Genomic DNA, 16,022 nt, shown 5'->3' with positions numbered 1-16,022 from the left:
TATTAAACCCTCCCCCCTCCGAATCTAAAATCCTTATATTTTGCTTCCTTCCCACCTTTAATTTATTTTCCTCTCCTTCCCTCACTCAAGTCCATTGTTGTGCTGTTAGTATTCTTTCATAATGTCTCTCTCTTTCCAGCTGAATCCAGGAATTTGTCCTCTCTTTATCCCCTCTGCCACCTGCTGCCTCTTCCTGTTTCTGGGACCCACCAAGCCCTATCTTGGTCATCCCTCTGCTTCTGTACCATGAAATTATTCTCTCTGTCACTGGTCTCTCTGAACTCCTCTTCTATTCCTCCCATGGACAGGGAAGATAATATATACTCCCATGCTGGGAGTGTATATTAATGTGCTAGGTACAGAAAAATCTGAGGTTTTGGGAAACAAATTTATTGTCAAAGCAAATGTCAGCACAATCACAGCTGAACAACATGAGAATCTTGCAATTTCCAGGCTTGATAAAGCTGCTGATCCAACAACAGGAACAGTAAGGTCTGTGTGTCTGTCACAGCACCTAGATGCTGTGATAGGACAAGGAGTATTAATAGTAGTTTTTCCTGTGTTAGGTGCATGGTGTGTTCTTAGAAGCCTTGCATCTTTGTGTAAATTCATGTATGTTCCTCTTTTCCAAGCATTCATCTCTTGTGTTAATAAGTAAAAGACGTCAGGATATGCAGCATACTTTATGAGATTATGGCTACAGTCCTTTCCCAAACGCATCAGCTATAAAGATATACACTGTACTTCAGCCTTATGAAGTTATATTCATCTTCTAGCAGAGAAAAGCAATTAACTGGTGGAAAATACCAGCTGTTGCAGTTTATCAGTATCACTAGTCATCATAAAAACAGGGATGGTGAGTGGATTTGGGGTTAGGCTAGCTCTGGAAGTTTTACAGCTATTCAAAACCATACACAAATAGCCCTTTTCTCCATGTCAGTACAGAGGGTCAACTATTGTTTCTGAAACCCTGGACAAAATCAGTATGGAGGTTTTAAAACACATCCTTTGTTGAGGAAGACCACCTTTGTGAAAGCAGACTGCCATTTACTGCAGTTGGTGATCTAGTGACTTTCTGATGAAAGTGCAAGTTCACAGTTCTGATTTATTCTTCATGAGTCTTCCCACCACACAGCTTGAAATACACCTGGCTTCAGCACATCGTACTTTTCTTAGTGCAAGTCCCAGTCCCAGAAGCTTGGCAAATGGGATGCGTGGCACTGTAACGACCTAACTCACCATGTGATCAAAAATTACTTCATTGTCAGAGAATGTGTAAAAGATTTTAGAAGTTCTTGGACTGCCTTTCAGAATGTTCTTTCATGCAGCCCAGAAATGTGAACTAAGTCTCATAATCCTTCATAAATGTTCATAATAATGTCTGTGCTTGATCATGTGCAATCCATTACTTTGGAGCTCACTATTCTGCATCTAGAGGAGTTTGATCTAGAAGAAAAATGAAAGATTAGATAAACAAGTTTTCTGTAAAGATGAATATTCTTACATTCAAAAGTAGATCTCCAAAGTGTGTGAGAATGCTATGCTCATCTGAAATAAATAAATAAAACTCTTAAGAAAAAGAACTAAAGCCTTAAAATCTCTTTTGTTTTATAGGAATACTTAATGGCAAGGTAAAATACTATGTAAGAACATTAGTACCTCATTTGTTTAGAGTCAATTAAGTAGATAACATAATTATAGTAAAGGCAATTTTATTAGGATGCTTGAAAGTGCAGTGTGTCTTGTCCACAGTTACATATTAAGACAGAAATACAGCATTACTCTTTATTGTGTACTAAAAGCCATAGCAAATTTTTTGACAGAAGTGTTGAAAGAAATCAAAACATTCTTCTTTGCTATAATATTATATCAATTGCATTAAATTTGACAACCACAAAGAATTGAAGCACACGGCAAAGAAGCAAGTTGCACAAAGACACCTTGACAAATTATGCAAGTGACCACACTGTTCCCAAGGAACCAAAGCTTTCAAAAAAGTCACATGCATAAAGTGTTTGTGTTCTTCTTTAGAGCCCAGTATTGTAGCTAGAACTGAGGTGTTATTTCACAAGCAGAAAAATACTAATGCCATATCCCCAATATCCTTCTCAGATCTATGTCGGGGTATCTCCTCTCCCTTTGCTCTCCTCCAGCTCCTTTTTATTCTGTGATCCAATGTTACAAAGAATCTAACAGAAACTGCATCCAGCTGGCGGATCAGACAAGTATTTCTATTTAGCTCATCAGCATTTGTTTTCACCTCCTCTCCGCTACAGGCTTCACTTAGCACTTTGTGGGAAGTGGAGCACGAGTATTCTGAAGACTTAAAAAACTTCCATAATAACTCCCTCGTGCAAAGTTGCTGGCCTTGCAGTGATTACCGTTCAAACACAGTAAGCACCAATATTATTTGCTGACATGAGGAATACTGCAAAAGACAGCCAAATTCCACACCCGACATACTGCTGGAAGGACATGATCAGCTTCTATAGCGCAAACGTCTCCCTTTGGAGGAAAAAACCCGGAAAGTCAAAAAGTCAGAAAAATCTAAAGGCACTAGTCACATTGATACGCTTTAAAGGCAGGGGTGAAAGAAAATGCAGGTTAACCCCTTCTTTGGGAGCATGTGCAGGTGTGTACAGAACACTGCTGCCAGTGTGCATTTGTGAGCAATGGGAGAGATAGGAGAGAAGAAGTGGTGTCAGGTCAGGAAACCCTGGCCCTTTGCAAAGCTTAGTACACAACCTTTATGCCTCAGACATACTCTGTACACCTCTTCATAAATCAGGAAAAAGGTGAAAAGGATCTAATTCAATATTCCCCAAGCATGTCTTTGCTTTGCAGCTCCTTCCTCTCTCTCCCTAACTGAAATTCCCCCAGCCTTTATCACAGCATTCAAAACCAAGCAGTATTCCTTTCTTGTTGCTGACAACATTTAAAGGTTAAGGCCTCTTTCTTTGGTTGTATTTTTATCTGATATTAAGATACTGCAGGTAAAACAAAGAAGTCAATGCACGACTTTATTTGGAGATCAATGTAAATGAATATACTCAGTATTATATTGAATTTTTCTTCCCAACTCTATCCCCAAGAAAACTTTTAAAACCATACAAGGCACAAATGGCTAACATGTTTCAGCAAGGTCTTATCTCTCGCTTTCTGTTCCTCTTTTGGCCCTGGTTTAGCAATCTTCTGTGGCTTCAGGTGATGACAGTAGGTCCCTTTCGCCCTGTCTTCTCATGAATCTGAGATATTTTCAGTGCGATTGCTATAAGAGGACTCAGCACAGCCTAGAGAGGAAGAAATACATCGAATTACGTAAAGAAGAAATATCAAAAGATGTAAAGCCCCCTTTTAACTGTTGTATTGTATAATAACAGCAAATAATTTAATAAGAATAAACATAGCCACAGTTACAGTGTCTATATTGTCAGGTTTGATATAATGAAGTATCACACTGAGCACATGTTTGGAGAAGGGCACTGAATATACTTAAGCTATGCGGAAAAGAGAAACCAGTAAATACACTATACTGATACTGTCTATGTAACAGGAGTTGTGTAGCTCCTGTGAAATCTGCTGTACAAAACAACCTAGAAATCACAAAACTAGAATTATTTCTAGTCTGATGAATAGAAGCCATGTAGATGGGATTTTCTTCCTATAAACGCTTAATCTGTGAATCTTAAGGTCAGCAGGTACTTTAACTATTACCTTAACAGAAATCACTAAAGTGTGTTTTGAGTAATACAACCTATAACTGTATTAAATAGAAATTAATTCCAACAGAAGCGACATGAACTTTGAAGTTTCAAGCTATAGACCTTATTATATGTGTGAAACTGCCCAGATGGGTGAGTGCAGATAACAACTACGATAATACCATATGAAAACAAAGTAAAATATAATCTTCCAAATGGCAACTGGATCCTCTCTCAATTAATTAAATTATACGCCAACATAAACCCAGCTAAGTTTTGTGTAAAAACCTTCCTTTGTGAGAATCGATATATTTGACTACAAAACTAGCAAGATAATTTTCTAACCCTCAAAAGATTTCCCCTTGCTACCTCTTTTCAGAACTACATACTGGCTTTAAATCTGTCAGGTTTAAAAATCAAATCAAACAAAACAATCATTCCTGAGAGCTTTAATTTACAGGTATCTTCTTTACAAGCTTAACATAATCAACACTTTAAATCTGTTCCAGCTACCTAACTGTTTCTGACAGTATGCGGTGTTTCCTTTATTAATACAAATGGTCAGGCAGTTAAATGAAAAGAGTGAGGAGACAAACTAATAATGCAAGCAGAGTCATAGAATAACACTGTGAATGCCACTGGTGTCAAATGAATTTACAATCAAACTGAAGTTACACACAAATGTGAACAGTCTGACATGTTACTGCTCAAAAAGCTCCATATGTGTAGATACCTATCTACTGAATAATCATTGAAGCAGAACACAAGTCCATTAAAGTCAAATATGCCTAAAGAAGATTAAAATGTGGAGCACAAATCTGCATTTGTGGGCAAATGCTGCAAAAGTAAATAGTAAAATGTGCCAATTTATAAGGCCTGGACCATATAATTCCTTGCCTCCAGCAACACAGATTAAAGAGAACTGAAAGAAGACCCAAGTATCTGAAGTCCTTCTGACACTCATCTGAGAAACCTCTTCCTTATTAATCTAAAAAGAAGAGCGAAATTTAAAAAGCAACTCTACTGACAATCTTTACTCGAGCCTGCTTTCTTAACCAACAATTGCAATCTGGAGGAAAAAAAATACCAAAACCAACAAAACACCACAAAAAAAAAAAAAAAAAAAAAAAAAAAAAAAAAAAAAAAAAAAAAACCAAAAAAAAAAAAAAAAAAAAAAAAAAAAAAAAAAAAAAAAAAAACACCCAAACAACAAAACCAAACAAAACAACCAAACCCAAAACTCTACACAATGCTTTGAACTAAACGCAAAATCAAATTAGTTTATGCACAGACACTCATTTACCTAAACAATTTAGCTGCTGCACTTTTGCCAAGTCATTCCAATTACTACTAAATATTCTGCTTATACAATCACAGTTCTCAACAGAGAAAGTCCTATTTTAGTTCTGTTCTCTCACACTTCAATTTAACTATACTTTCTTCATCCTGCAGATGCAAAAAACCAAAAGTGCATTCTCTTCCAAATGGTAAGGGCAGGGCAGAGTAACAAGGAACCAGAGCTCTATAAACCTTTTAAAACTGATATATTTCTGCAATGAATAGTTTATATTTCAGCTGCAAAAGACAAATCTCAGCCAGCAGCCATTTACATTTAATAGGGCTCTATAAGCACTTCTGTATCTTAGAAGATTTTTATTTTAAAGTATTTTTTTAAATGGTTCTTTTCACTTAAGAAATTGTATAAGCTTTACTATTGAACTTATCGACTCCAAATGGCAATTGCCATCACTCTGTATGTTACGAACACATTTATTTCTCTTGGAAAGTATTTGGGAGATATGCAATGTTATCCTTTAGATAAAATTTAAGAACTGGAAATTAACAAAACTGACTTAAATCAGAATTTTGCTTCAGTAGTAACAGATAGAAATTTTACCTCTTCAAAAATAACTGGTAGGAACGGTAATTCATACCAGGAAATAGATCAAACAAGCAGAGAGCAGACATAAGGCAAAGATCAAAAGCCCTTCTGTTTGGGAATAATCTGTACAAGAGCTGTCTGAGGTGTGTCATTCCTGATTGGCTCAGGTAGCATTTTTTTCTCTCTGTGATCTTGAAAGAAAACTCCATACAGCTCCCTTTCTTCTAGACAAGTTCGCAAATATGATTTGTCCCATGATGCATCTGGTTTATGAACAGCTCAGGCAGGGCTCGAATGTACCTGCTTGCAGGTTATAAGCTCAGCATGTGTCTGGAGTTTGGCTTTAGAAAATATTTTTCACAAAATAGGTGGATAAATGTCATCTATATGTCAAGAAACACCTTTTGAAAAACTACTATGTGTAGCACCTACATTACAACTTGCCAACTTTCATTAAAAATTCATGCAGTTCTGATGCAAAGTCATCTGTCCAGACTTTGCCTGGAAAGCTCATGAATCCTTCCTCTTCAATTTCTCCCCCAACTTGTACTGAATTTCAATCTTGTTAGGAAAACCAAATGTTCGTGACTTTTACAGAGCCAAGGCATGGACATTTTCCAGAGGTCTCAAATTCATTTTGCCCAGTCCAATACAAGTCTAAGCAAAAAGGCAACACCAAAGTAATGGAAGAGACACAAAGAATGGACTGAAATAACTACAAAGTCAGATCAGCACTAAGATGACACAGGTCACACAGTCCTGCACCACAGCTGTACCTCTTGCAGGGCTTCCTCCATAACGGCTCAATGCACAGCTCAGCTCAGTGTGCCTGCTTGTGTCCTGCAGTTCAAAAAAACAGAAGTCTCTGGAAAAGTTAATGCTACAGCCTCCCATCCTAGAAGATCTAAGCAATGTGGAGTGTTAGTTCACCACAGAACCAACTGGACTGGCTCTGTAACATCCACAGAACTGCTGGTGCTCACTTTATTACCATGAGGCAGTACATCTGTTGTGGGAAAGAAGAAACTGACTTCTCTACTCTTATGCATGGTCTGCATGCTAACTCAAATAAAATTACAGTAAAGGTCAGGAGGCCAGCTATTCTGCCCCTACCAACACAGAAGAGTAGGCATGAGTGGTGAAAAAGAGGAAAATGTAAACCAAGTGGCTCATGGAAACTTCTACATTTGCAACAGATTAGTTCTCTTCTAGTATACCCAAAGAGCTTTGAGTGAAGACTACATTTAGTAAACTAACTTGTTGATTAATGATGTATTTTATAAATACCATCACATGAAGTATTTTTCCTGTGTTCCTTCCAGTTCCAGCTGATTTAAAATTTGTTCACTGTATGGCTTTGGACAGAATCAGAATTTCATTCCATGAAATGCACAAACATACTGTGTTATCTAAGAGTGTGATCAAACAGATGGAGATCTCCATATCCCACATCCCCTCAAAGAAAATCTTACGAATTTTAAGAGTAAAGGCAAAACTTCATATGATTTCTCTGGACCGTCCTGTATGTTTTAACAGCCAATCAGAGCCATGCTAAATAGCACAGTGCTTCAAAAATAAATGAAGAGGCAATAATTCTCTAGCAAACTTCACTTGTGCTTAGAGTTGTTAAGGCTACCTTTTCAGACCCATGTGGAAACCTTTTATTTTATCCCTATTAAGTTATATTGGACATAAGGACTTCAGGGTTATTGATTTCGGTTCCCTGCTCTTGCACAAGGATGCCAAGCTTCTTCTGTAGCTGAGTGGCATGTAGTTCACCAGTCTTTGGCAAAAGTAATTGCAGCATTTGTGATTCAACACATCCCATTAAAGACTACCTGATATAGACTGCACAGATCTATGACAACATCACTTTATTGCTGTTGCAGTTCACATAATGAATAATAAGATACTGTAAACAGAACTAATTAGTCAATATTCAGAACAAGCCAGATTACTCACTACACTATTGCCAGAGCACTTATCCTGCAACCGCAGCATAACCACACCGTTGAAGGACATGCTGGATTTACAACTAAAACCAGCTCAGCATAATGGATCAGTTCTTTCCTGGTCTTTGTGTATGAATCTTCCTGCTCAAATCTTACCAAGGTTTGATAAGATATCCAGATAGCTAGACAAAGAACAATAAGATATTTAACCATGTGTTGGGATCTGCAAATATTGAATAATTAATTGATCTATAAAATGAGGCTATAAATGAGCTGAAAGATCAATAAAGTCTTATTTTAGTACTCCATGCCCATTGAACATATCTCTGGATTTTCAATCTGTGTTAAATTTAGCACAGCTAATAACTTTACTCACTTTCGAAAAAGATATGCCAATGCATAAAGGTCCAGCCCAAGACTTCAGACAGAAACCTGTTGTTTGTTATAATGAACTGAACTTCCCCAAATAACTAGCTGGATGCTCATTTGACTAGTTAAAACCAAAGAAATCATCTTTTTAATGAAATTTGCCAAGTCAGCGGGAAAGCAGTTTTCTCAGGAGTGTGATGAGGGGCAACACCAGTGACAAGGAACATCAACAGAGCAGTCTTCTACTCTAGAGGGGAACATTCCAGTTTTAGAAGAGTGTTTGGCATGGTTTTGAAGACTTTGTTTTAGAGCTAGATTGCATCACCACTATACCACATGTAATTTAAAAATATTTACATTTAATTGCTTTTTATATACTTTCCACAGACCATGATGGTAATTTTTCTTTATTGCTCCTGACTTTCACTCTTGTTGATACTGTCTTATAGGAAGAACTGAACTACTCAAGGAAAAAAAAGTAGCTACTCATTATCTCCCAGGTGACCATGAGGCTGCTGCTTCCAGTCTCCTTCAAGGGATCACTCAACAGCCAGAATCCACTGCTATTCACATTTACCTGTGTCCTCACACCTCTAATTATTGGCATGTTTTACTATTTTCCCTTGGACTCTTATGTTGTCATCAGGCAGTTGTCCATGCTTTATTTATTCTAGATGGAAAGTTATTACCAATTAACTGTATGAAAAATGCTACTAAAATAAGATTTGAGTGACCATTACATTCATACTAGCTACTCTTTTGCCTACATAGAAATTGGAACAAATGGCCCTTACAATCCTTGCTTCTGTCTGGTTAAAAGAACACTGTTGTGGAAGCTTTAATGTTTCTGAAAGAAAATACACACTTGAAGGCAGTAAGGCCTGAAAATCAGCTCTTCCTGTAAGACTCATGCAGAGTTACAAAGTAGTGAAGCATAACAAAGTATGAGGAGAGCTCCACTTGAGCACCACTCACTTGAACGGCTCCCTGGGGCCAGAATTAGAAGGCAGAGCTTTGATCTGCCCCATACTGCTTCAAAGCATGTTAGGCTTTCTGGTGGTTCTCAGACCAAAGCAGGGACTACAGCTAGCACTCTCACAGTAGCTGAGCCTGGATCATACTGAGTATTATTATAGAGTCTTGCCCAAATTTTATTCTGGACAAGTCTTCATCATAGAAAGCCCAGGTTGGAGAGGACCTCAAAAGATCCAGCCTTTTGTGGAAAAGGAATTAGGTTCAATCACGTAAGTACAGTATTTCTAATGTGAATGATTAATTCTGTCATACTAGTGTTTCAGGACACTATGCATGTCTCAGCGTGCATATTGGAAGGTGTGGTTTAGATTTCTCCTTATCTGTGGACAATTCACCATCAGCAGTTACACTGTCAAAGAGAATAGAAGCAAACTAAAGAAACGTGAAAACTGCTGAAAAGATGGCTGATGAATTTTGGAAAAGGCTTTGTCTGAGAGGGGAGAAAAAAAAAAGGATGCTGATATGAGGCAAACTCAAGCTAGTCACTACAATGATTCAAAAAATTTTTTAGTATTTTCTGTTGGGATTTGTTACACAGGAAACATGTTCATCACCAGGTTACTGTAAGTCCACTGCAAACCCCTAAAATGGACTCTTAAGCCTGTTTCTCTTACAATGACTTATTTTCATTTCAGCTACGTCTTGCCTACATATCACAAAGAAACATACTTAAGTAAGTCAGCTTAAATGCAACTGATAAACAATCTGTGCTGTAACAGAATTTGACGAAGGTGCACCCACCTCGGCTGGAGGCCAGGAGCCCACAAAGCCACTCTTGCACTCCCTCTCCATTCGTCACTGACTTTGGTGCATGCACAGTTGTTTGTCCAACATATTCTCACTCCTCCCTACTGCAGCTGCACAGCATTTTTCACTCTTCTTAAACATGTTATCACAAAGGGGCTACCAACATCACTGACAGTCTCAGTTTGGCCAGTGGTGGGTTCATCTAGAAACCAGATGGAACTGGCTCTGTTCAACATGGAGGCAGCTTCTGCTATCTCATCACAGAATTCAAACCTGCAGCTCCCTGCCATCATAACCTCACCACATAAACCAAATACAGTTGCAAGTGCAAAAGGTTCTGTGGCAGTATTCCTCCTTGGTCAAAACGTATTCGTGACCCTGCTAATTGATTAAACCTTGATGAGGAGAAAAACAATAAAACTGCTAAAAAAACGGTCCTTTACTCTGTTGAAGACATAGTATTTTAAGTATCCTACCCATGGAGTTACTGAGGATACAAACTGTTACTTTTAAGAAAAAGGAAGTAAAATTAATAGATTGTATCTGCAGCAATCCAGTCTGCAGCATTTCAGGAAAAACTGGAGCACTTTTAATGACTGATAGACAATTGTTTAATAGCATAATAAGAAACCTGCTAAATTTATGGTGGGAATCTGGTGAAAAAACAATGTCAAACATTCTACCTAGGTTTCAAATATATCTGACAGCTCTTATGTTTTGGTTAATTTGCATTTGCATTCCAGAAATGAATATACAACTACATGGGACTTCAAACTACAAGGTTTTAATTTTCTACAAGCCAAATGCTTATCCTCTCTTCAATGAAATATTCTTAGGCTTCTGTTGTTGTGTATCACAGTATGAAGGTGTTTTACTGGGAAAAAAACCAAGAGATCAAGGTGTGGTTTACCTTATGAATTGGTTTAGGCAACTGCTGGACTATACTGCAACTTGTTCTCAACTCTTACTCTTCTTAGGGAAGACTCTGATATGAGAGAGTTCTCAGACAGCTGCAAGTCTTTCCCCTTACAAGGAATCCTATATTGTTTAGACTCTGACATCCTGATTTCCTAGCTGTACTCTCATCATAAGGAATGTCTGGGATGCCATAACTAAGTGATCTCTCAATAATGCCCTTGAGAAACAATTATCTTCTTTTTAATATTGCTCTATAATTCAGAGCACAACACTTGCAAAAAAAAGAGTAAAAAATGAAAAATAGCATGTTTTTTCTTAATAGACCTAAAGTCATTGGCCAGCATTTATCACTGCCTCAAAACATGTACAGTCACATGATTAGGAAAATCATCCACAAACACAATAAAGAGGGATCAAAGCGATGAGTTTTCCTTCTGATTAAAGAAGACAAGCTGTGGCCATTGCTATTACAGAGGTAGTGTGTTACTTATTGACTTATTACAACACTATTGCATTACCTGTGGTTCCTTATTGTGCTGGGAAGGATCTCTCTCATAACTCTCTGCATAGATCCGAATTGCAGCTCTCACAGGGCTACAAACACTCATTCTGAAGATGAGCCTGGAAGCATCTGAAAAAATAATCCGCAGCCCCTATATGGGAGAAGAAGGAGCAGCATATATGTAAGGTGGCAGTACTTTAATGGCCTAGTCCATAAACTGAGATCCTTGCTACTTTTGTTTAAGTGTCAGTAAGCCGTTAAAAACTGAGAGATGATAATGAGAAGTATTTTATTCTTTCAATTTTATCTGTAGCTTGAGAAGTCACCGATGTCAGCAACACTGTGCTCCAGTATTTTAAAGTATAAGTAAATTTGCTATTAAGCTCATTACTTTGCAAGGAGATGGTAAAATTGATGCTAATGTAAGCCTTGTCATTGATTTCAATGGAATCAAGATTCACCTTGAATGCCTACATTCATGGACGCAAGTTGTTGCAATCTGATCCTGTGAGCAAGGGGTCTTCTCTTGATGATTGTTCATTACACTTAAGTTTATGACAGCAAAGATAAAGAAGATAAATTGAAGAGTTTTGCAGTATAGTTTGTTTTGAATGATTGTCAAACCCAGGACCAGCAGCTCAAAGTACAGAACATTAATGACAATCAGCTTTAAGAAGGAAGGGAGTCTAACATGCCTGCAGAAAATGAAAGCGTGATCATCAGAGCATGTCAGTGTCTTCTTCCAAAGACTAAACAAGCATTCTACATGCTCCTGCGAGGCCTAGCAACTCTCACAATAATAGGACTACCCAGACCACTTGAATACTCTTCCACCTACTCCATGTTTACCTGGCAATAATAACAATAACATATTGTTACTTGGTTTAGCACATCTGAAGTCTTATCACATTCAATTATCTTCTTCAGAATAACAAGGATTTATAAACACCCCCCCAACTCTTCCCATAACTTTATGATGCAAAAATACTCCACCAAACTACAGCATCCACAGCCAGTTTATGTTACAATTAGTGGCACCTGGGATGTTCATGCAACATATATGGACACACAACCAGCATTCAGAAGGCTCACTGTACTATTTCTGAGCTTATTATTTTATTCATTTTGCATTTCTCAGAGACACACAACTGACAGTATTCATTATTACACATGCATGATGACAGCCAATATCTGTCTCTTAGACTAGGATTCCTGCCATACAGCTAAAAAAATACTCTGTGAAAAGGAATTATGGAGACACAGTGGCTGTATGCCTTAAGAACACTAATTTTAAGTGCCAGAGAGAAATCTCCCTGGGGGTTTTTCTCTTTCAGATTACAATGCAGCTGAACAGCCTATGATGTATTTGTATCTATGAAGCACTCAGGGAACTAAACTTATTGTTTTTGAGTTACCAATTTTGTAATTGAATTAATAATAATAAATTCGCATAATAAGTTAGGAATCACAAGACTAATCAGCAAGCTTAAAGCAAAATATCTTAGGATTTTGAAAAACTTTATTCAACAGCTGGGAGTAATACCAGCAGAAAAAGTAGCCCAGCAGCAATATAATAGACACAGAGACATACACATAAACTACAAAAATGTAAAATGGTTATACTTTTATTTCAAAACCCTGAAATGACCACAATTTTTATTTGCTCCTCTATGAAACCTTGAGTGGCCTGTTGGCAGAGCAGGCCACAATCACTACTCTGACAGGAAATACCCTATTGCTGATACATGATTGAAATATCATTCTGAGCAGAGAAGAATTTCTGCCTTATCTCTAGAGAGTTACCTGAAATAACTTTTTTTCCAATGTTTCCAGTGCCTGCTTCCTGACTCTTTCTCAAAATGAAATGCAAAATAAAACCGCCAAGAATATTTGCACAGCCATTTTCATCCCAAATCTAATGAAGGAGCAAGAAAACGTTCACATATTTGTAACAGCAAAACCCCAGACTTTTATTGTGTGAATCTCAGAATGTAAAAATAATTCATTAAAGAACTCAAAGTTAACCATTATAATGGGCAACTTGTACTTCTCATCCTTGTAATTCGAATTTCAAAATGCAACTGGTCCTGTTTCTGGCTCGCAGGATCCTCAAGAAAGCAGCACTGCTACATGCTCATGTGTGCAAAGGCTAGCACAACAGGACTTCAAAACTTAAAACAGCCTTCAAGAACAGCAGACTGTTTCATATCATTTTATGCCTTATTATTTCACTGTGATAAACAATATTCATGGGTTTCAACAGTCAGGATAGAAGCTGCAGTCTGGGCATATTGTTTGCTGCCTGTTTTGTTGTTGCTGTGTTTTGTTTTCTCAACCTACTGTTTATTAACACTAATTATTTATCACGTAGCCAGCTTCTCATTCACAACACATAGTGCAGTTACACTGAATATAAATCTCTCTCCCCTGCCTACTGGGGAACAAAACTTTGAAAAGGTCCTGAAAGCACAGCTGCAAAATCTTCATTCAGAGGAAGAGTAAGCTACCTGAGGAAAACGGCAGCAGTGAACTGCTGTTTCATTTGCATGGATCAACGTTCTCTCTTACTTTATTATCCCAACAAGGCTGCAGACACGTGGAGCTAGGAATGTGACCTTGCCAAAAGACAAACTGGTTGAACTGTACTCTCAATAAATACGTGCTTCTCCCTATGAAAAGACATGCTTTCTGGTTTTATGGGCTCACTTTCAGAGTCCATCTGGAAACAGTCCAAGTCATATTTCCTGTTTGTGTTACATGGTGCTATGATGAGCAATTACGTTCCAGTTTACGAAAAGGGCTTTGGATGAAAACTAAGGGAAAGCAAAGTGTGCTGAAAATTCACAAGCGGGTTTGTTGGGTTTTTTATTTGTTTTTTTCAGAAGTACCAGGGCCACAGGCCTGCCACACCTGTAATTTTCCAGTGGATCTGGATATGACAATATCCTTCTATCTTGTTTCACCAGTAATATGCACAAAGACAGTAGCTCAGTGGCAGGTGGGCTGCTTGCATTTTCTGGATGCAGTGATGAATGGAAACTATAATGACTGAGCAGAATGGCATGACAACTGTTTTAATGGCTTGTAATACCATTTGCTAGGGTCTGATCAAGTAATTTACAAGCCAGAGAAACTAGGACAATAAAACTAAACAGCATAAAATCAGAACACATTTTAGTATGAGTCATAGCTCATACTCAAGATGTCTGAATATACATTTACACCTGATGAAAGTACACGGTTAGTTTTGAGCACATCGTGAAGTTCCAAATACTGAAGGCTCAGTCTGAGCTGCAGCTCTTGATAGCTAGGGGATCTCATTATGGGACACAGCCCAGACAGAACACAGAGGTGGTCACTTGGGCTAGACGAGTCAAACATGCCCACAGCCCACACACAGTAAACCCACTAAAGTTCTCTGCATGCTATTTGCTACAACAGACATTTTGTCTTAATGATGCAAATTCTGTGGGTCACCAAAAGCAAGAAAATTCAACTTTTTCTGTAATGTATAGCAAGTGAAATTTTCAGATAGAAAACAGAAAAAGCAAAGACTATTTTTACATGACACTTTCCATTGTTCAGGAAAGGGAACCCTCTCTTAACATGTATTGCTGTCAACAGCGACTCCAAACTCTTACATTCTCTGTGACAAGACTGCCGCCAGTTATCCACAGTAAGTGCAAGCTGAACCAGAGGTGGATTATCTTATCCAGATTGAGCTAATCTTAAGTAGGAAATGTGGTATCTATCAGAGCAAAGAAAACACCATCCTATAAATAAATGGAGAGGCTTACCAGCCAAGCATTAGAAACAACACTGTTAGAGACAATATGACTGTTGCAAAACTTTGGTACTCCACCACCACATCCATACCTGTCTTTTGGTCACAGTGCCATCCACGGGATCTATGTACTCAAAGTTTTCTGTTCTTTCCACACTGTAGATACTGTTACCCACAGCAAACTGCTGATGGCTGAATGATTTGTCAGTGATCAAAGCTTCCAAATCTCTTATTATGCAATATGCTGTTTTGGGTTCCAGTGCTTCATAATCAAACCTTGCAAATACATTAAAAAAAAAAAAACAAAAACAAACGTAGAATGAAGAATTAGGTCCCCTGCAGCTGAGAAAACAGTTTTGCTTTCACAGAAATCAGTATACTCACAACTGGCAATTTACTGCTTACTTCAAAAATCAGAGGTGGACTACTGAAGTATTGATTGTAAATTAAGCCAGCACATGCGTGCAAGTCCTGTGCAATCTGACTGTTATGTGTGTGAATCACAGTTCTGCACTGGCCACCTGACTCTTAGTGAACAGAAATCATTTAGAAAATGCACAGTTTCTGAAGTAGCATAGGAAATGTCATCGATACACAGATAGCTTTCTGAGAGTAAGGGCACAATCAGTGCAGTGCTCAACAGCTAAGTGAGACAGAGAAAACTGCTACAAGTTTTGAGGAACAGCTGTGTGCAAAAGACCTTACAGACATGTGAACTCCTCTGGATTCAGTGTATTCTGAGAGCAAGAGAGAGGCAGAAGCTAAGACTGTATATGACAGTCAGAATTCACACTTTTGAGACCTTAATAAAAATTATTAAGTGTTCGGATCTTTGGAGGAGCTCTCCTGAATTAAAATTAAGTATAGTACCAGTTCTCACTAAAAGACTGTCACGCAGAAGCACATACAGATACAAATGCATGAGTAAATCTTGCTGGGGTTTTCAGTTTTTTTCAACACCATGTAGTGAGCTATACCTACAGATTTCACAAGTAAATAATTCAAATCTTTCTGCCATTTGGTATCAGGAAATTCAATTACTCATATACTAAAAGTGACACATACACACTGCTCCTGCAGTAAGTAAATAAATTGCACTGCTGCTTACTCATCAGAAAAAAAAACGCAGCCT

General features: G+C 37.9%; 1 protein-coding gene across 1 annotated transcript in view; it reads right to left on the bottom strand.

The window, feature by feature from the left end:
* Window positions 1-2,969: 2,969 nt before the first annotated feature.
* Window positions 2,970-16,022, bottom strand: part of LOC103777968 (phosphoglucomutase-like protein 5) — a gene marked incomplete at its 5' end in the record, with an annotated part of 13,375 nt that continues 322 nt past the window's right edge. The window contains 3 exons of the mRNA XM_008945536.1: window positions 2,970-3,290; window positions 11,123-11,257; window positions 14,983-15,166. Coding sequence (XP_008943784.1) covers window positions 3,201-3,290; window positions 11,123-11,257; window positions 14,983-15,166 — 409 coding nt within the window. The remainder of the gene's footprint in view (window positions 3,291-11,122; window positions 11,258-14,982; window positions 15,167-16,022) is intronic.

This window comes from Merops nubicus, unplaced genomic scaffold (assembly GCF_000691845.1).
Source record: "Merops nubicus isolate BGI_N331 unplaced genomic scaffold, ASM69184v1 scaffold53078, whole genome shotgun sequence".
NCBI lineage: Eukaryota > Metazoa > Chordata > Aves > Coraciiformes > Meropidae > Merops > Merops nubicus.
This window is presented reverse-complemented; position numbering and strand designations above follow the sequence as displayed.